The sequence below is a fragment of the Dinoponera quadriceps genome, unplaced genomic scaffold, assembly GCF_001313825.1.
Source record: "Dinoponera quadriceps isolate SergipeBrazil2010 unplaced genomic scaffold, ASM131382v1 scaffold1245, whole genome shotgun sequence".
In the NCBI taxonomy this organism is placed as follows: Eukaryota; Metazoa; Arthropoda; class Insecta; order Hymenoptera; family Formicidae; genus Dinoponera; species Dinoponera quadriceps.
In genome coordinates, this window is record NW_014555320.1 from 718608 (window position 1) to 738108 (window position 19501).

A 19501-nucleotide genomic window follows, 5' to 3' on the forward strand; every position below is an offset into this window, starting at 1 on the left:
ACGAGCTTCCATGCACGCGCTAATGAGAATAACAATATTGCATGTACACAATATAAAATTATAATTTTCCGGTCAAAGAACGAAGTGGTGCCGCGTAACTAAGTGGTTCGCTCGAAAATATGTCGACGGAACGAGATTACGACGAAAATACGTAATTAAAACGTTTGCGCGTGAGTAATTGTAAGATTCTTTTGAGACACATTGCGAAAGCACGAAATTCGATATTAATTAATGTCTCCCCGCGATAGCAACTGGTAATTGTAAATGATATTTTTAATCGCGGCAAGAATTCAATAATAGAGAGACGGGGGTTATAGCTGCATTTAGTCTTCATCGCGAATTTTCAATATTCTTGCGTCTCCGAGTGTAATATCAGTCGTTGATTTTGTTCTTATAATTACGTAAAAATAGAGAATTCACTAGGAATATAAACAAAATATAATGTGAAGAATAATCATATTTACAGAATTAAAGGAATAATAATATCGGCCAAACGCGTTTACATTTTGGTACAGGTGGACAAATCACATTTATTTCATAGTAATTACAGAATTCTGCCGTCACAATACGAACTGAACAGTAACGGCGGCTCTGAGAATAACATAATGTTGTCGCGAATGTACAAGATGCATGTATGCGTGTATATGTTAATATTTATACAGTTACATTGCGATGTACATTCAAACATTATAGATAACATCGAACTTTCTCCATATTATACACATCCGCACGCGTCAGCTTTACATTTATCAGTAAGAAAATAATATATCTTTTAAAAATCGAGGAGGTGAGCTATTATTTAGCTCAGATCGACTTGTTAACTTATTGTTATTGGCCATTCAGCGATTGTACGATCAGAGCTGCATTGCATTCCGATTATTATTACCACACACACACTCTCTCTCTCTCTCTCTCTCTCTCGTTTTCTCTCGCCGTCGTGTAACTCACGTAGAGGTCATGAGGAGCTCTGGCGATGCCGCGACATGGATTCTAACGACGGTACGGATACGTCGTTCTCGAGACGCACGATTAAGCTAATGCTTCATTCAGATTATAGAGATATCCTCTTTAGACTGGAGTTTCTCACACATCGTTCGGGAGTTCACCCTGAATGTATGTACCTGGCTCTCCGCCATGCTCTGCCGCCACTTGATGGAGGTCGATTTGTAACGACCTGAAAACAAACCGAAGTATGCGCAAGGTTAAACGTTTGCCGATTCCGTTTTATCGCGCTATGATGTGCGATCCGAGACACATATCACAGTGGGTAAATAAAGTTCCATTCCATCAACTTAAAGGATTAGGTCACTTTGACACTTTTGAACAGTCGACAATTTTTTTGCTTTAAATTAAAATTTCTAATCTTAAAAATAATATGCAAGTGGTCCGATTTGAAAATTTGTGATATTTTGCGAGTTACAGTTTCTCGACTAACGTCGCGCATGGGTAGGGAGAGTACGAGTTTGAACACCATGAGCGACTGAGACATAGAAATTTATGAAGATTTAAGCAGAGATGAGTTGAACGTTGTTTAAGTAGATATATCTAAAATAATAACGAAAGCTTAAATTCTACGATTTAAAAGCATGCTCCTAAAGCGACGTTTAAAATTCAATTTAACTCATTTATTTAATGAATTCCATCTTGTTTTTATCACTTCGCTAAAATAAATTAGGAAAAATAGGCCTCGTTTTCAAGCGTCCAGAGTGGCCCAATCCCTTGACAGAAACTTGAGGAAACGATAAATATCATTCGAGATATCCACTGTCTCCAGTAGGAACATTTGGTGGAAAACGAAATTGAAGAATGTATGCAGTTTTTCATCTAAATTGCTTTAATATTACTGCTGTTGTCCGAATTATTTTATCACGTTTAAACGGTTAACAAATATAATGCATCTCTATAATGCCAGCTCTATTACGCGCAATTTTTCTGATCGATTCTGATCGCGCAGTACGTTAGCGGAGCATCGGGAAGTTATATTATTCAGTCGCGGGATATACGAAAAACCGGGTGGTAAATTGAGACTGCTGCGAGTGATAAATTGATGGTCGAATTGGTTCTACCGCGCGCTCGTTCTACTGGTGAGCCTTTTTCAGTTCGGAAGCGTCCGATATCTTGGAGAAACTTCTATCTTCTTCAGCTCCGAATATCCGTGATTCCGGAGGAGAGTTACGAGCTAGTTGTTTACCACATTACGAATATATTTACACACGGATTTGGAATCGAACGCATGTTTACGCGAATGAACTTTATTCACGTAAGACTCGAAATAGCACGTATCGGTCGTTGCGGTACACCCTATAGACATCATAGAAATTCTATGGAGCCCGCTATTATCTCGTGAGATATGGTATTCCGGAAGATGATGGTTGGATCGATGAGCACCTCTCTAGCACCGATACATCGCGGTCTGCTCGCCTGACTTACGTGAGTGGCGATTTTGCTGTAAGTCAAAATGAGATTAGATTGAACAATATCTTCGCGGCGATCTGTCCGTCGTTCACGAACGACTGAAATTCCGCGGTTGACGTGGAAATAAAGCGACTTGAAACTTGACGCTCGCCAACATTTTTCAACATAAATGCGCGTTGCGCGCTAAATAAACAATGAACAATTCGGCTCGCAGCTGTGTATGTGTGTGTATGACGTATAAAAATTATAAAAAAGGATGCCCATTTTCTGCGTCATAATGAATATTTTTCGAGCGACCTAAAAATTAATCGTATGAATGAAATGGGGCGAATAGAGCCTGCGCTCTTGTTGAAGATTTATGAAAGTTTATATTATTACACTTTTCATGCGCGCGACCAATTACTTCTCGGACACGTGGTATTATATTTTTTTCATCCAAAAATCTATCGTTCCCGTTGCACCTGATTTTGAAGCTCCGGTAGGCAAAAGAACACGTTCGGGTCGTGAATCACAAGCGGCCAGATTAGCTGCGAAATCGTGTAATCGAGAGCCTGAAAGGAAAATTGCTCCGTTTGAAAGCAAGTTCCCGAGGCTTTCTCTTGCTTTCAATAGCCGGGTGTCATTTAACCCTCGACGGGATTGGGCATAGATGAAAGAGATGACTATTGACATCTTGGCTCGTGCATTCAGCTTGATCCGCATTGACGGCGATGTTTCCCCGCGTAGGCGATGTTCTCTTGCGCAGCGAGGCGAATAGCAAGTGCCATATGGAAATAATCGTTTATCCTCTTAGTCTAAGTAACGTTCTATTTCCAAAGAGATCAGAAACAAACGATTTAACTGACGACTAGCATAAATATAGATTAAGTACTTCCATACGCTTTAAGGATGGCCGTGGGCCAGCAGAAAGCCGGAAATAGGCACTTCAAGAGAGATAAATAGATAGATAGAGAGAGAGAAAGAAAGAGAGAGAGAGAGAGAGAGAGAGAGAGAGGAGTGGCACGTTCTCGTCCCTTTATCACCCCGTCGTACGACGATATCTCGCTGTAAGACGGGGTGAGGAACAAGGGGTTCACCTCGAACGAACAGACTGTCTCTCTCCTCTCCCGGTCCTCAACTGCCGAACTTCGAACTTTGTCGGAATGCTTAGTTGACGGTATATATGCTATAGGATTTAACTCCCTTGCAGTCTCACACGAGAAACTTGCGCCCCAATATCACCCAGCGTGACCTTTTGGAATAGGGTACTGCGCGAGGAAACGATGCTGTTTGCCTCCGACGCTTTAAATGAAATAATTCGACGAATTGCTGTTGTCTCCTCGGCTCATTAAGAATTCTCGCGTAGCTAATAACGACCAACATAGTTTTAATATTCTCAGACGGCGAATATAATTGGATGATGTAGTGTCGAGACACGGAAACACTCACCTTCTCGTTTTCTTTCTCTCTCTTTCCTTCAATCCCTCGTGGGCGCAGAAAATCATACTTGGTGAACAATAGATGCGCTGGAGAAGTTCGCTCCTGAATTTCGTTGAAATAATATCGATAATATGTCCGTCGTGCAACGAGCTTAAGGATTGTCATTGTAACGGAACACTCGTTTCGAAACGATAGACGAGCGACACAGAATCGCCAAAGATATCTCATTCCGTTTGACGGACATGTGAAATAAAATTGCGAGGAGACTCACTCGAATGAGTTAAGCGCGAATGTGAGATGAAAACGCCCGGTAATACGCGTCACCAGCTCGATGTCGTTGTGCGGATCGAGCAAGAATAATGGATACTTACCCGAATTGCAGGCCACCGAACGTTGAAATCCCGTCAGCTCCTGCATTTCGCGGCTTCTCGCGTTCGTATGACCTATCGCACGACAGCACTTACAGATTACTAATTGAAAGTAAACTCGAAACCTGAAACAGTTTAATGCGTTCGTATGTGACTGTAACGCCAACGCACGTTGGTGGTGCGTTGAAACGCGGCGAACAATAGCTTTGTTTACGCAGCTCAAGTCCGTTTCGCGCTCGCTTGAAGTCCCGAGTACGTATTTCCGGATGTGGATGATATTTGGAGCGATCTTTGAGCGAGAAAAAAATTTTTTAATTTAAAATTAAAAAAAATTTTTTCAAGTTTAACCTCGATAAACAAAAGATACGCAGAAAGCAATAAAATGGTGCAAAATATGTTAATATTAACATAAATAAACAAGAAAAATGAAAATTATTATTACTTGATGGTTGCATATATTTCATTTTAATCTTTCTTCTTTGATATTTTATACTAAAATAACATGTCGATATTTGAGAATTCTGACCGTGATTTCTTAAAGTGGAGCAGCGAAGTGCTAATCAATTGGACGAAGATTTATCACGGGCCGGAAGTTAAAATTTCCAAAGCTCTTTTCAAGATAAGCTTCGAGACGACGGCTTCTCTTTTCCTCTTTCCTCTTTCGAGCGTGTTGAAATAATCAAAGAAAGTTGGTTTCTTTTTTTTTTCTTTAACTTAAGTTATCAATGTGGTATGGTGGCACGTAGAATTGATTGAATTTCATGGGCACAATCCGGGCAAACGATCTTCTTTCTTACTTGACTTGAGTGCTGAGTTTTGACGGCTCGTTTATAACACTCTCCAGGGAGATGAAGAGAAGCCCCACTTTCCTATAGTGGAATTGTTGATCTTTGGAATATTTAGTATTTAAAGCTTTAATGCCGTCAACACGAATTTCGTTCGAAATTAATTGGGAAAGAAACTTTATTCGTATACACTTATACAGAAAAAAATGGTTTTAAATCAGTGATAGATATTCTCATATATAAGCAAAAATATGATAATATTCTTAGATTTTTAGTTTTGAATTGAATGTAAGTAATATTTGCACTAATACAAATTTGATCAAATCATGGTTGAAAATCTTACATTTTATATCTTATATAAATCTATATGAGAATAACTATAATTGATTTAAGATTAATTTTTTTTGTGCATCATTATAAATATCTTCCTACATCTCCGGAATTGATTTGATTTATTAATCGCTACTCAGATCTATCAATATTATGCGCAAATGTTACATTTTTGCTGAGCAACATTATTAACGAGTGACAATACCACTTGAAAAGATTGTTGACTAAATTTTTAACGAGACCATTAAAAGGATCTATATCAGTCACTTTCAATAGTCGAGCGTCGATAGTCTTTTAATTTAATTGATATCACGAAGACAATACACAGAAAATATACCAATTTCAGATAACGCGGTAGTTATTGAGAGAAAAATGTATTTAGAGAGAAAAATTCTCTATTTGTATACTATATTCTTTTTGTGTACAACTTTTTTTCTCTCTTCTCTTTCTCTTCTGAATCCATTATATGTCCCAATCGTTTGATAGCGAGTAATCCTCTTTGAGAAATAGTCCCGATGTAACGGGGTTTATTAAATTGTTACAAAAGTTCTGTCAGTTTTTTAATCAGGAATTTGAGACCAAAGACCACCAAAGACTAATAGAAAATCAACTGCAAAGAAATACATACAAGAAACTGACAAAACTTTTGTAACAACCTAATACAAATGTGCAAATACTTGATTGATATAGCAAACGGACCGAGTGTATACACGAAGGACCATAACCTCTCTGTAACTATTAAATCCATCGATTATTTGGCCGTCTCAGTTTTCAATGAAAGAATGAAAGGATACAGTGACATCGTCTTCGTGTCAGCTCGACAAATATCGCGCCAAACGATACATTTAACAATAGCGCGTTTTTATATCTCGAAAATCCGCATCTCTGCACCCCTTTTTTTGGTGACACGACCTGCAAATTCGATATCGAAAGCAAAAAATGGAACTCGCGCTTGCTTGTTACGCGGATTCATGCTGGCGGCGAATGAAACCGGATCAAAGCGGTAAACATTAATAAAAACCGACGCGCGGGCTCACGTAAAATGTGCGGTTAATGAGTTACTCATCGTATATAACGGCCATTTTACTGCCAATGTCAATGATATCCACTGGTCAATGTTGTACATATCATTTTAGTGGAATGATAATTGGGTTTCATGTGTTGTTCTATTGTATATCGCCCAGTGGAATTGTGTACAGTGGTCGTTGAATATACAACGGCGGAGAATGCAAATAGTACGCCCGATATTATTGCACTTCCACTGTAGAAGGTATCGCACTTCGAGTTTAACCAATTGACTGTCCCGGAGCAAAGTGCCAAGTAACACTTAGCGATGCTCCGAGCAGTTTACCGAAGTACGTTTCCCCGTTGTTGAAATATAGGTTCAGGGAGAAAACAAATTTTCTTAGAACAACGATTTGTTAACATAATGACGGCAGAAAAATTTGTTTGAACCACAAAAAATTTAAGAGTATTAAAAATTTAAGGGTAAATATCTTATATATTCTCTCTCTTCTTTCTCTATATTCTTTCTTTCCTACATCTTCTTGCGAATTTTTCCATGAGATAATATCGTTTTCTCGCGATTTGTATAGAATCTAAGAACATGAGATAAATGCGAAGAAATATTCCCGCGTGATTTGACTTGAATGCGAAATAGTCACGAGATCATTTTTGTGTGCTCTCTGATTATAAGAAATAACAAATTTAACGATTAAATTTCCGCTCGAAATGTTTCGAAAGCATCCCTTTCTAAAGGATATTCGAACTGTTTCGCCATTGTTTCTTAACTGCCGCATGCGATTGCGTGGGAATGTCTCTGTCTTATATTTTTCTCCGAAAGAGGAGAGAGATTGAGAGTGGATTACAAAAAATTAAATCTTTTTCACTTATTCCCCTTGGTCGTTTACGATTATCTCGTATTAGAAATGACGCACATAAAGTCAACGTCGACACAGGGAATCGAATGTCTCTCCGGTACTAATAAGGTCGTCTAAAGGTATAAACGATAACAAGGTCTCTTCTGGGTACAATGAAAGAGAAGTACGAGTCTGATGTCCCGTTCATATCGTGCGTGTTCAACGATCGTATTCGGCTTTCGGAGTGTAAAGGCTAGCCGGATCGAAATACTTAGACTGTCGTCAACCGGCATGCAAACGTATAAATGCGTAATTCGATCGCAAACCGAAACTCTCCGCGGTTAACCGATGGATCGATGCCGACCCTCTCGTTATTGATTAAGAAGTGGAGACGCGGAACCACCGGATGACTTTGTATTATTCAGATTCAGCATGTAATCGTAATGCTTTGAGAGGACGATTTTGTAATTTATGATCACTTTTATGTATTGTTTTATTAATTAGACCGGCGCGACGCGACCGCATTATTTCACTGGAAAGTTCGCGGGAAGAAATTTCGGGATAAGAAATTATATTTTCGACAACATTAATCCTCCTCGAACTCAACTCCGCCCCCTCGCCCTTTGAAACTGTCGGAGAATATTTCGCGTAATCCCGAGAGTTGTTTAGTTTTTCGAGGCATTACGTTCGATTGGATATTACAAGGACTTACGTAATTCTCATCTAATATATGAAGTCCGGATTCAATCAGTTTAATGCCGGCGCGAGGAGAGAAAGCTCTCGTCGCGTATGTGTTTTCGTTTCACTCCGTCGTGATATTGATCCCGTCGCGGACGTGCCAACCTATCGGTATTTTACCCGGGAACGAAATTAACCTCGAACTCTGCTCCGACATTTAATTTATCGATTTCGAGGTATAACAAATTAATTTTGTTTAATTTCACTTTTCGGCAAATTATCTGGTTTCAAAGTATGAGCGAAATATTTCAAGGAGAGAATATTACGAATGTGAAATTATATATTTCTAGAAATAATATATTTCTAGAATATGAAATTAGATATTTCTAGAAAAAGCAGCGGCTGCGGTTAAGGAAAAGTTTTAAAACATTATCTATGTTAGACAAGAATGAATGCCATACCTGTTATTCATCCAGTAATATATGATCGGGTTGACCATAGAGTTGGACATGGCGAGCCAATAAAAGCTTAAGTATATGTGTTGAACGTAACTACTCTCCGCGATGTGACGATAATGGTACACGAAAATGAAGAATCCCTGATATGGCAACCAGCACACTGCAAATATTGTCACCACTATGCTGAACATTTTCACGACCTGTAGAGAATGAAAAAAATATTGTAGAAAATCTGGTACAAAGTGTGTGTTTTGTTAAAGACTTGCAAAAATTCGTCAGGTCGCAAGTAGGTTCATCGGCTAAAAAAATTTTACAAACGCTTAATCAGATGTTTTTTTAATTTGCAGAAGATTTTATGTGCACTTTCTCGAAATTGCGTTTACGCTCGGACTGCAGTTGAATCGGAGATAACAACTGCTGAGCGAATCTCGCTGAGTGAAATTTAACGCGTTCACTTTGCCTTCGTCGTTACACAATAACAATGTTTGCGAGAACCGCTTATTGTTGCAATTATTCGCACCTAATCTCGAAACTTATATGCAACTTTACGCATTGTAATGTGCACAGTAGTGTTAAGTAAAGGTATTAAAGAGGACTTAATAGGGAATATTGTTCTGAACTTTTCGCTTATAGGCGCGTTTCCTCGGCATACGAGGGCGGTCCGATAAGTACTTAGCCTACAAAAGGAAAACGAAAATTTTGGAAAAGTGTGGAATCATGTACTCTGATTTACATAATTAAAAATGCATTCTTATACCCGTTCTTCTTTCGTTTCTTTTTCATTTTAAAATAGTCAATCGCAGAAACTTTCGATTAGAGTGCGGATGAATTCCAGGCGAATCCGCAAACCGATTTACAAGTTGCAATGGTCTAGTTTGCTGGAGCTTTGGTATGTTCTGAAATCCTCAAATAATTGAATTTTGCGGATCTTCTACTTATACATTTTTTACGCGTTACAGTTTATTTTTCCAAATTTCGTCAGGTTTTTCCCAAGTCGAAATTTTAATGTTACTTTGATTAAGGATGTTTTTAAGGATTATTCGCACCTAATTAGACGGCTCACAGACTAATAAAAACTTGCTTTGATAATATTGATAACATTTGACAACATTTTCTAATTTTTATTCCGAACCTTTAATTCTACAAATTGAATTTTAATACTACCTTTAATAATCCATTTTTACGCTAAAACGGCGAAAACGGAAATTTAAGACATCATCGCAGTCAAAGTAGGAGTATAATTATATTATTAGAATTGAAATTGAATCTATTTTGCTATCTAAACTCCTAACTGTATTACAGAATCAAAGGTTTAACATAGGGCCAAAATTTCAATTCGGATTGTCTTTCTGCAAGATTGTTCAGAATTGATACGATAAAACGAGAGAATCGGTGACGACGTTTTAAAATATTTACTCGCACCTTACCCTCGTTTACAACACGCTTTCTTTCAGTCGCTTGCGCGGACGCAATACACATAGCGAGGCCTTGTTTAAACGACCACAACGTGACAGAGATTAACGTCATACCTTGCGTTTCGATTTCATCGATTCCCTCTGGTTATGAGTGACTTCGCCGATAGATCTAGAGCCGCATAACTCCCGACCCATCAACGCGTAACACACACTCATCACTGTCATAGGAATCAGATACGTTACAGCCAGGAATAGGAGATTGTAGCTGTAGAATAAACGATTTATGTGAAACGCCAGTAAAGACGCTATTATTACAGGGAGTTTTATTAAAGTCGTAACTTGTCTCATAAGATGCACCTGCGTTCACGACGAAGACGATCACTCAAGAAAGAGGAGGAGGAATCTAGTTGTGCTAACTGAGGCTATCTGCGCTCGACAGGCGGTGCAGCAATATAACGGCCATACGACAAATTGATAATCTTTCATCCCTAATAAAGTTACGCGTTCAGATATACGATATACGAAAGACGGAAACTCACGCAATAAAAACTTTATCGTTTCCTCGCCTAATCGCTCGCATTAAAAAAGCTTTTTTCTCGGGGTGGAAAATTCAACTTTTAATCGCGCGGCCACTCAGCCCGATGATAGTTAAAAATTCGACGATCAATTAGTAGTTAATTAAAACAGTTCTGTCTCTTTTTCACGCATGTTTCACATGTAGAATAGACCGGGGCAGGTTTAGTAACTTCAGAATTTTGATTAAAACTGTTAAAACTTTTCAGAAAAGGACTAATTGTTGTGGTTGAATAAACAACGATAATAGCGACAACCTTCCTCTGTATTTTTATGCAACCAGAAATTTTATATATTCTGTATAGTTTTGTCTGTATAGTTTCGTAATAACTAAAATGCCAACATGGAACATCTGTGCGAAACTGTTCCGATACTGGGGTAAGTTTGAAAGTAGCCCGGGGCAGGTTAACATTATATATAATAAATATAATTATGTACTTTGAGAAAAATGTATATACGTTTAAAGCAATTTGTTTGATGTAAACAATCTCAGCCATGCAGTCTTCAACAAGACTGACAGCAATTCTACTATTCATAATGTTAATTAATCGATGTGCGTTTGTAGTTTAAAACAATACAAATAACTGTGAAGATACTTGCTGATTTTAATTTCTCTGTCGATAATTGTATAATAGACAATATGTTATAAAGCACATTTCGATTGCCGGTTGACGTGCGCGAAAATCAGCTGTACTTGTGCATTACATTGAATTAATTTCATTAATTAATTAATTTCCCAACCTGCTCCATTCACTCATTTCTTTGATTTTAATAATTTCATCAATGAACATTACTTTTATTACACAAAATATATCATACAATTGTAGAACTTCATTCTAACTAATTACATTATTTAGATTTATCCAGTCACGATAGAGAATGTTAAGATAAAATTTCGAGACGTTCGAAAATTTACTCGGCTGGTTTCAAAACAGATTTTTCTTTTTGTTAACCGTAATATTTTTCCGATTTTAATGAAAATTAGAGACTAGTACTTATATTCTGAAAGGAACATCTTGCAGCTCCTTTCGCATTTTGTTATACACTTTGTTTTTTTCACAATAAGTATAAAAATGAAACGTTTTACCAACTAACCTTCTTATTTCAACCTGTCCCAGTCTTCCCTGTCAATTAGCGTTTGGTATAACAAGCTCGAGACCACTTTAAATATCCTGTTGCTTTACTTTTTTGCGTCTCACCGAAATATTCCGTCGCTTCGTGTTCCGACAAAGGAGGCAACGCGCGAATTCGACCATACTCTTGCAAACAGAATCTGGAGTCTCAGTTCTCGAGTACGCACGAAAGCCATGATTGCCAGATAAGTTAAATTGCATGCGGAACTTGGACTACTATTTTGGCATTGTGTGGCTGCACTGCACGTCGCTACCTACTGAGTTATTTTAAATTATGCAATTGCACGTTACGTGTATCCAAACTACTACATCCGTTGTTAAACCCAACTTAGAGACGTTTCGTAGGTAAATATAGAAACAGTGCTATCTGCCGTATAAACTCCGGCGTCATACGATGTTCTTCGTAAAAAGTGGATGCATCGTACTAACGACTTCAAGTTTTCGGATTATTCGATAAACGAAAGTTTCGATGTGTTTTGATATGTTCAATGTTCCATTTATAAAAAAGAATATATACATATCATAAAAAATATATCATATTATAATAAAAAAAATTAAAACTTTATAATCACACGGTTTTCGAGAAATACCGTGACCGTGATATTTTCGTACTTAAGATTATCGATCCTGATAAAAAATCTCAGAACACGTTATCGAGATGGAAAATTCAAGGACACCTCATTCATAGTCAACGAATACAAAACAAACCTACAGGTATCGTTACGCCGAAGGCCGCGCGACTTTCGAAACAATAACATAGCAAGATTTTCGATTTAAAACTGCCATAAAAGTCTGACGCGCCGTAATGAATACACCGGACTGCTTTGCGCATTTTTTTTTAAATCGACCGGAACATCGGTGAGATCAATTATGTTACTTTATGCGTGTAATTGTCGTGCTGGGACAATCATGAGCAGCGGTGACCCTGAGGAATTTAATAGGCGATCACTATGTTACATTTTAATCGGATTTAAAGAAAATCAGTTGAACTTCGTGTTTTTTCGATATCGCACATGTCTTCCGTTTCGTCAAGTCGGATAATCTCTTTATATCTTCTAATAGAGAAATTATCTTTTTGTTTCAGATCCGACGGATTTAGGAAAGCTTGCGACCAAACCGCGACAGCAATTACAATTCCGATGGATGCTGATGCAGCACCGAAGGTCTGGTTCGGGCTGAGCAGGGTCAGCTCGACGGTAGGTTCGCAAATCTCCTGTGTATATTTATAGCCCTTTATGATCGAGAGAATATAGTTTTCCGAATGATTTGCATTATGGGCACAAAGGGTTAATCGACTCACTTGCCCACTTGTTTGTTAAGTCAAATGTCTGAATCTAACTAACCAAGTTGTTTCTGTTTTTATTTCAAATTTTCTGCGACAGAGCATGGCTGATCCTGACCTCGAAGTGGTTCGGTGAGTCACAAGAAAAACAATGAGCACGAGAATTTAAAGTGGTGAGCTTTACAAAATTTCGTCGAAATCAATACGATTTAACTCGCTCGTTGCATGCGAATTTTTACATATATGCCCCGTTGGACGATATGTACAACTTGAAACAATCGCAGGATCACTTTTTGGAATGCGTGTATCAGATATTTATGGAGAAGAAAAGTATATTATCGTATATGCTGTCCTTTTTGACAATTGAATTGATGTACAAAAAACCATATCTAACTGGTTATAGTTTTTTTTTGTTTTCCAATACATTGGATACTCCATTTTTAACAGCTGTTCTTAATCTTTCGGTGAACATGATTACGCGATATTTCACTTGTTCACTCTTACATTTAATTCAAGTTCTGAATTATTATAGAGCTGTTCATTCAGCGCGATTTTGTATTACCATTTAAAGCTGTGCATAACACGCTTCAGAATTGCGCCACCGTGAGTGGAAATCAACAGTTGTTTCGCATTCGTTGATTAATTTTGCCGTTGTCGCCGTCATTAACGTATCAAATGTTCCGCGCTTGTATGCATTTATTACTAATTACGATTATATCCCGGAAGCGGATGTGAATCTCGTAAGATTGAATTCAATGTCGCGATGGAGCGTTGCAGCCCAACGTAATTTCGCGCGGCAAGCTCAACGTAAAATCGAAATTTCGACTCGAGCGTCATCGATAAAACAATTTATCGCGCCGCGAGGATGTTTTCGAAGCACAGGGATGCGTGACGATGCTACGGTAGATATTCAACGATAGATATTCAACGAGCGAATTTGCAAGTTCCGATTTTGTCTTCCATGAATTCATGGTTTTCGTATCGCGGCAAGTAAAAACTTCGCGCTAAAATAGTGGCGTGATATATTTGTCGGATGCCGTTAAAATATAAATATTAATCGCGTCGCGAATGCAATGAAATGAAGTGCACACGAGCGATGCAGTAGGTGAACATCACAGACTTCCTGAAGCGAAGCAACGTAGCCCAGAGTGCCCTCGTCGTGTACCTTGCTAGACGTGGGTGGATCGGACTTGGACGTCGGTGAATTTCAATGAGATATGGCGAGTGTTGAATTTCAACACTCAGAGTGTTGAAACGTGTAATGCAGTGTATGCTTAACCGTAAATCGTATTAATTTTCGACGAAAGAACTTGAAAAACTGAGCGTAAACCGTAAGGACGGTTAACGTCCGTGTTATATTAAGAATACAACTTCTCGATTGAGATCAAAGATCGTTAAAATAAGGAGGTCACAGTTTTACAACAAAAAACGATTCGAGAACTTTTATATTTTTTATATTGTTTCTATCTATTTTTTTCTACATATATGTTGTTATCGCCACTATGCCATCGCACACACACGAATGCGCCAGTCCAATATTTGAGTAAAGAGAAAAGCCTCGAATTTAGTCCTGTCATTTAAGTAAGATTTCACCTTGTTCACTGTCCGCGCGGAGTAGAAAAGCCTTATACGTATTTAATATTGCCTTTCTGCGTATTACATCTGTTCTTCCTTTCCGACCTTTTTCTCTTCCCGCCGGGCGATATAACACGCGCTTTAAATCGATTTTGCTTCTGGAACAATACGAAACAATGGATGAATAGCATTTAGCTTTAGAAGCGGCTTAACTCTTCCCAATCTTGAAACGCTATTCATTCGGTGGAAGATTCGAATCATCGAATTATGCTTTGTCGTCTTGTCCGGATGGAAAATGTAAACGGAAGCGGAAAATCGAACGGAGGTTTTAGATGCAATACGTTTTGTTCTGAGCATTAGGAATTTAATGCAGTATCCGTGTGGGATATCGTTTCTTCGTCTAATGAAATTTGAACAAAATTCCTCGATCTTCGGCATCAAAGAACTCGAAAATCCTAAAAGCCGCCCGCTTAGCTCCACGAGCGTTGTTTGCAGCCGCACGTTAATTCATTCGCACCGTCGTTGATGCTTCTTCGTGATTTCGACATCTTGTCTCAAACGTAAATGACTTATGTGCGGCAGGGGCTGCGATTAGACTCTTAATTGCTAACGACTCCCACTTGACGTAAACAACTCAGCGTCCGCACAGGATCAGACGCGACCGCTCTAATTAAGTCGAACTCTTATCATTCCCTGGTGATATGCTGATGGCAGATGACCTGGCAACTTCCTGTTCCTACCTTCTTAGGGCAATCGTCGATTCGATCGCTTTCGCATTTGTAATGGCGAATCGCGGCCGGAATGCACAGTTCGCTTTGGGACTTCTTTCCGCACGCGATTTCACATGCCGCGCTCTTTTCCGTTAAGCCTCTCCGCTTCAGATTGTAATTCGCGACGGAGTTCCGTTTCTATCGGAGACTTGAGAAGAATCGATATTACACTCGCGGACGTATGCGTCTCCCGCACAGTTTAAGCTTACGGCACACCCGTGAATTTCTAAGCGTATTACTCTTTATTTTGCAGCGTGTAAAATTACGGAAAAATACACTGCCTTGCAAATTACGTTCGCGAATTAGAAATCGTTCAGAGCGATCTTTAAAAAGCGTCCGACGCAAATTCTGAGTTCTGAGTTTCCGTAGACTCACATATTTCCGCAACCGTTTCTACAACTGCGAATTCCGGCCGCTTGGAAGAATGGTTTTCGGTAGGATGTAGCTTGCTACTTACGTATATTCCGTTTTACTATGCAGATACCCGCCGTCGGGCCACAACAAGTAACAGGAGACTCTGCTTGTACCGTTCGAATATCTGCAATTGACTGTGTATTAGTTCCTTCCCCTTTTTTCCCTCCTTTTTCCTCCGTTTATCGACTTGCATGACTCAAGTTGAATAAGACCGCAGATGGGTACAATGAATATTATTCGTCGGCGGAAAGAATCTGCTAAGCTTATCGAAACCATTATCAAAATATGCTCCTCGCATCTTCAAATATCAATCAATAAGGGTTTCTTGGAAGTTTCTCGGGTCTGTTGTTGAGTGCTTTCAAAATCGAGAGGGGCGGGGGAGGGGGAGAGGCATTCAGCGATCGTATCCGGAGGGTAAGAAGAAAAGCAATCTGAGGGTGGAAACTACCCATACGGAACATTGACTGCGCGAGCAACATACGAAACGGATTTCGGGCTCGCCATGAGATACAAGCAAGGTAGCAAGTATGAATCTTACTTTCCATGGAAACCTAACAAGAAGGAAATGCGATAATAATATAAAGAAGGAAGAAAACGTCGGTTTTGTGCTCGTATCATTTCCATTTTAAATTTCCATTTGAAATGCGACTCCGGCGAATCGATGTGCTTGTTTTGAATTAGGCGCGCTTAAATTTATATTCGTGCGTACACACACATGAAGTGAAATTGCGAGTGCCGATTGACGTTTTTCGCGGTGCGAAATTTACTGCGCAATATAATGCGTTATTCATCGCATACCAAAGCGCGGTTTTCCTCTTATTAAACTCGATCAAAAATTATTCATGAAAATATAGAGTCGATTTTTTCTCTCTTTTTTTCTTTTTTAAGCGTACACAGACGCACCATTGGAGAAGCGTAGATCGGCTTTAAAGGATAGAAATATCTTTGGAGAGACAGGCTAAGCGAGGTAGTAGCGGTAGAGTGTAGGATAAACAGAAAGATCTTCAGGACTGAGATATTTTTTGAGAAAATTCTTCTCAACGAAAATTACGTTTTTACCCCGAGAAATAAAACGAACACGTCGCCTAGGACTTTTTTTGCTTTATGAACTTTTCTTTTCTTTTACTTTTTCTTTGAAGAAGTATAAGTTTTAAAGATAGATAAATGCAGTAAAGTAAAAGAGATGAACGCAGGAAAAAAATTGACAGGGAAGGAAAAGTTCACCGGTGTTGATAAGAAGCTACGAGGTAGCATCGTCTGACCGCAAAGCGAATCAGCGGACGTATATTGAGATAGATATTCCACATGAACAATTTCGCAATGTTCCGTATCAAAATAAGAGAAAATTACTCATTTATCTTAATCAAGTACAAACAGGCAAATAAAATGATCAGTAGTCTCTTGTTAATACACATCACTAAATAGAGCGTTTGTTATTTTTATTTTAGTTTTAAACCGGTTAATTTTGCAACTAGCATTATACCAATTTGATTAACTCTTACTTTATCGATCCGGCTTATCCAAATAGCGTGGCGAATTATAAAGCGAGAATGTGCTTGACTCACATCTCGTCTCTGTGTACTAATAGTTTACATATCGATGTATTGATGTGTACGTTAAATATTCAATAATGGAGCGCATGTAATCACATGGTAGGCAAATAATCCTCTATGAAATGACGCGTGAAGATAAAACCCTTGCACGCCTACAGACATTTTATGAATATTGATGGAGATGACATTGCATGCGGGCAAATATATATAAATCACGGACTAAGCCTCTGTAATTGAGCCCGTGAATCGGGGGGGGGGGGGGGGAAAGGGGGTNCTACGTTTCAACGAATAACATGTTTTGAGCTTTGATCTTACGCGTGTTATGAGAAATAAAGCTTGCTCTCTGATAAAACGTAAGCCTCCTCGCGAGCGTCTGTTTACTGATCGTCGACGAAGAACGTACTGTACTTTGCACGTTGTACGTAATCAAATTGAAAAGATCAAGCTGAAATCCGGTTACAGATTTCCTGTCGTTTCTTCATGAAGTGAATTTGTCGAACGGGCGCGCATGTCTCATAGGAACGAGACTCTATAGTATTCGGAACGACACACTTTCGCGCGAAAAAGAAAATTTCTCGAAAAGTTAGACACCGGTAATATTACCATAATTTTTTGCTTCTTTGTTCCTTTGTTCTCGCGAATGACGGTTTTTTTTTCAACAGGCTACGCCAACTCGCAAATGCAGCGTCCTTCCTTTTTTCTCTCGGAAATTACGCGGTGTAAGTGATTTGGCATGTTCTATGGCATGCGATGCGTTCCCGTAGACGTGACCGGAATTTCCGTACTTGCGCAAGACGATATATCTACTATCTCTAGACGTACTTCAAACAAAAATTCGTTTTTCAAGCGATTCTCTCTGGCGGTCTGTTATGTTACAAGAAATGACGTGGGGATGTGAAACGTACGAAAGGGCTCGATATTATTATTGGAACATATCGGTTACCGTTTAGACAGATGGGGAAATTACGTTCTGCTACCCTCCGTTCTATTTATACTTCTCTCTCTCTTTCTCTCTCTCGACTTGAAAGATAATATGAATTTAAAAAATTACAAAATAGTGTTGAAAAATAGTTGTGAAATAATATAGGGGAGAGACAACGTTCACGCATAAACACACCGGAGCCGACTCGCCGCGACTTTCAGGATTATCAAAATTCACTTTTTAATGCCGTTTATACTTACCTGCGTGATGTCGTTGTGGAATATAAAAGGCACGGGGTCGCCAGTGCGGACGAGATGCTCCAAATTAAAATTAGACTAATTACCGTCCGCTTGCGGGACATACGGTGCTTGAGGGGATGCATAATGGCCATGTATCTGCAACAGACGGAATAACAATCGACAGTTACTCGATATTCGCGTCGGAACCGGAATCGAGCGGAATCGGACTGAACTTTACGACGATCGATCGCTCGTCGTGCTCGACACTTTTCGCTTTCACAGTTTACATTCGAATTTTCGGATGCTACCATTTATCTTTGCCGAACCTTGTTTCGAGGGTGTCGCGGAAAATCTTGCCGTCGAAGAGATTTAAAAATCTGAATGACATTTCTTTATTATTATTTCCCGAAATAATCAGGTTCCTTCGAAGAACGTGAGACGTTACTCTATCTCCTTTCTCGTACCGTCCCTCCTGAATATCCGTTATAAATACGATTTCTATATAATGGCATACAGTTTGCATAATAGCTGTTTCATGTAACGCAATAATCTGGAATGCAATCGTGGGAATCAATTTCGCGCCGGCATAAATCGCAACTGCGTGCGGCGAAAGTGTAAATTGCCTTTGTAAATTACTGCGCTATTTTCGAACGGTGGATCGCCGATGTATTAAACGCAACATATTGTGTATCATAAATCGTGATTATTAATAATTCAACAACAGCGCGTCACGTGCGATATACGAGGTGTGTTCATAAAATAATGGGAATTTTTAAATTTCGCGGGTTTGGAGAGTCCGATCGTCAACATTTTTTTTTTATTATGTTGGTATACATGCCCCAAACGTATGATAAAATTTTCAGCTGTATTCATTGTTTACTTTGTCTGTGGCAGCCGCTAAGGTTAGACGTGTTTTTATGAGCTCGGCGATTTTCGTTTGTTAAAAGAAATGGATCAAAGAATTTGTATCAAATTTTGCGTAAAAAATGAAATAAAGTGTAACAAAGTGTGTGAAATGTTAACAAAGGCCTATGATGAGTCTGCTATGAGTAAACAAGGGGTTTACGAATGGTATAAGCGTTTCCAAGATGGCCGTGAAGACGTTGAAGATGACGAACGCCCCGGACGCCCCAGCACATCAACAACCGATGAAAACGTGGAAAAAGTGAAAGAAATGGTTATGAACGATCGCCGAATCACAATCAGAGAAGTCGCTGATGATGTTGGCATATCGATTGGCTCATGCCATGAAATTTTTTCGAATGTTTTGGGTATGAAACGCGTGGCAGCGTAATGCACCTGCTCACACTTCA

The 19501-nt window shown here is 39.0% G+C and overlaps 1 protein-coding gene across 1 annotated transcript; it reads right to left on the reverse strand.

Annotated features, from left to right (window-relative positions):
- Positions 1-596: 596 nt before the first annotated feature.
- On the reverse strand, positions 597-18576 carry LOC106743813 (tachykinin-like peptides receptor 86C). Its single transcript, XM_014618014.1, has 7 exons — positions 18515-18576; positions 18210-18344; positions 15518-15598; positions 9842-9992; positions 8316-8512; positions 4206-4327; positions 597-1174 (listed from the first exon to the last, which is right to left on the reverse strand). The coding sequence occupies exons 1-7, from the start codon at positions 18574-18576 to the stop codon at positions 1047-1049; spliced, it is 876 nt and encodes a 291-aa protein (XP_014473500.1). The 3' UTR covers positions 597-1046.
- Positions 18577-19501: the final 925 nt, after the last annotated feature.

What these genes read in the sequence shown, in the direction of transcription:
- LOC106743813 (XM_014618014.1), bottom strand. Translation starts at nt 18,576, where the DNA reads ATGTCATTCAGATTTTTAAATCTCTTCGACGGCAAGATTTTCCGCGAC. An exon ending in TATTACTGGATGAATAACAG is followed by an intron (nt 4,328 to 8,315) that starts GTATGGCATTCA and finishes AAACTGTTTCAG; the next exon opens with GTTTCGAGTTTACTTTCAAT. An exon ending in TTCGGTGGCCTGCAATTCGG is followed by an intron (nt 1,175 to 4,205) that starts GTAAGTATCCAT and finishes GTTTGTTTTCAG; the next exon opens with GTCGTTACAAATCGACCTCC.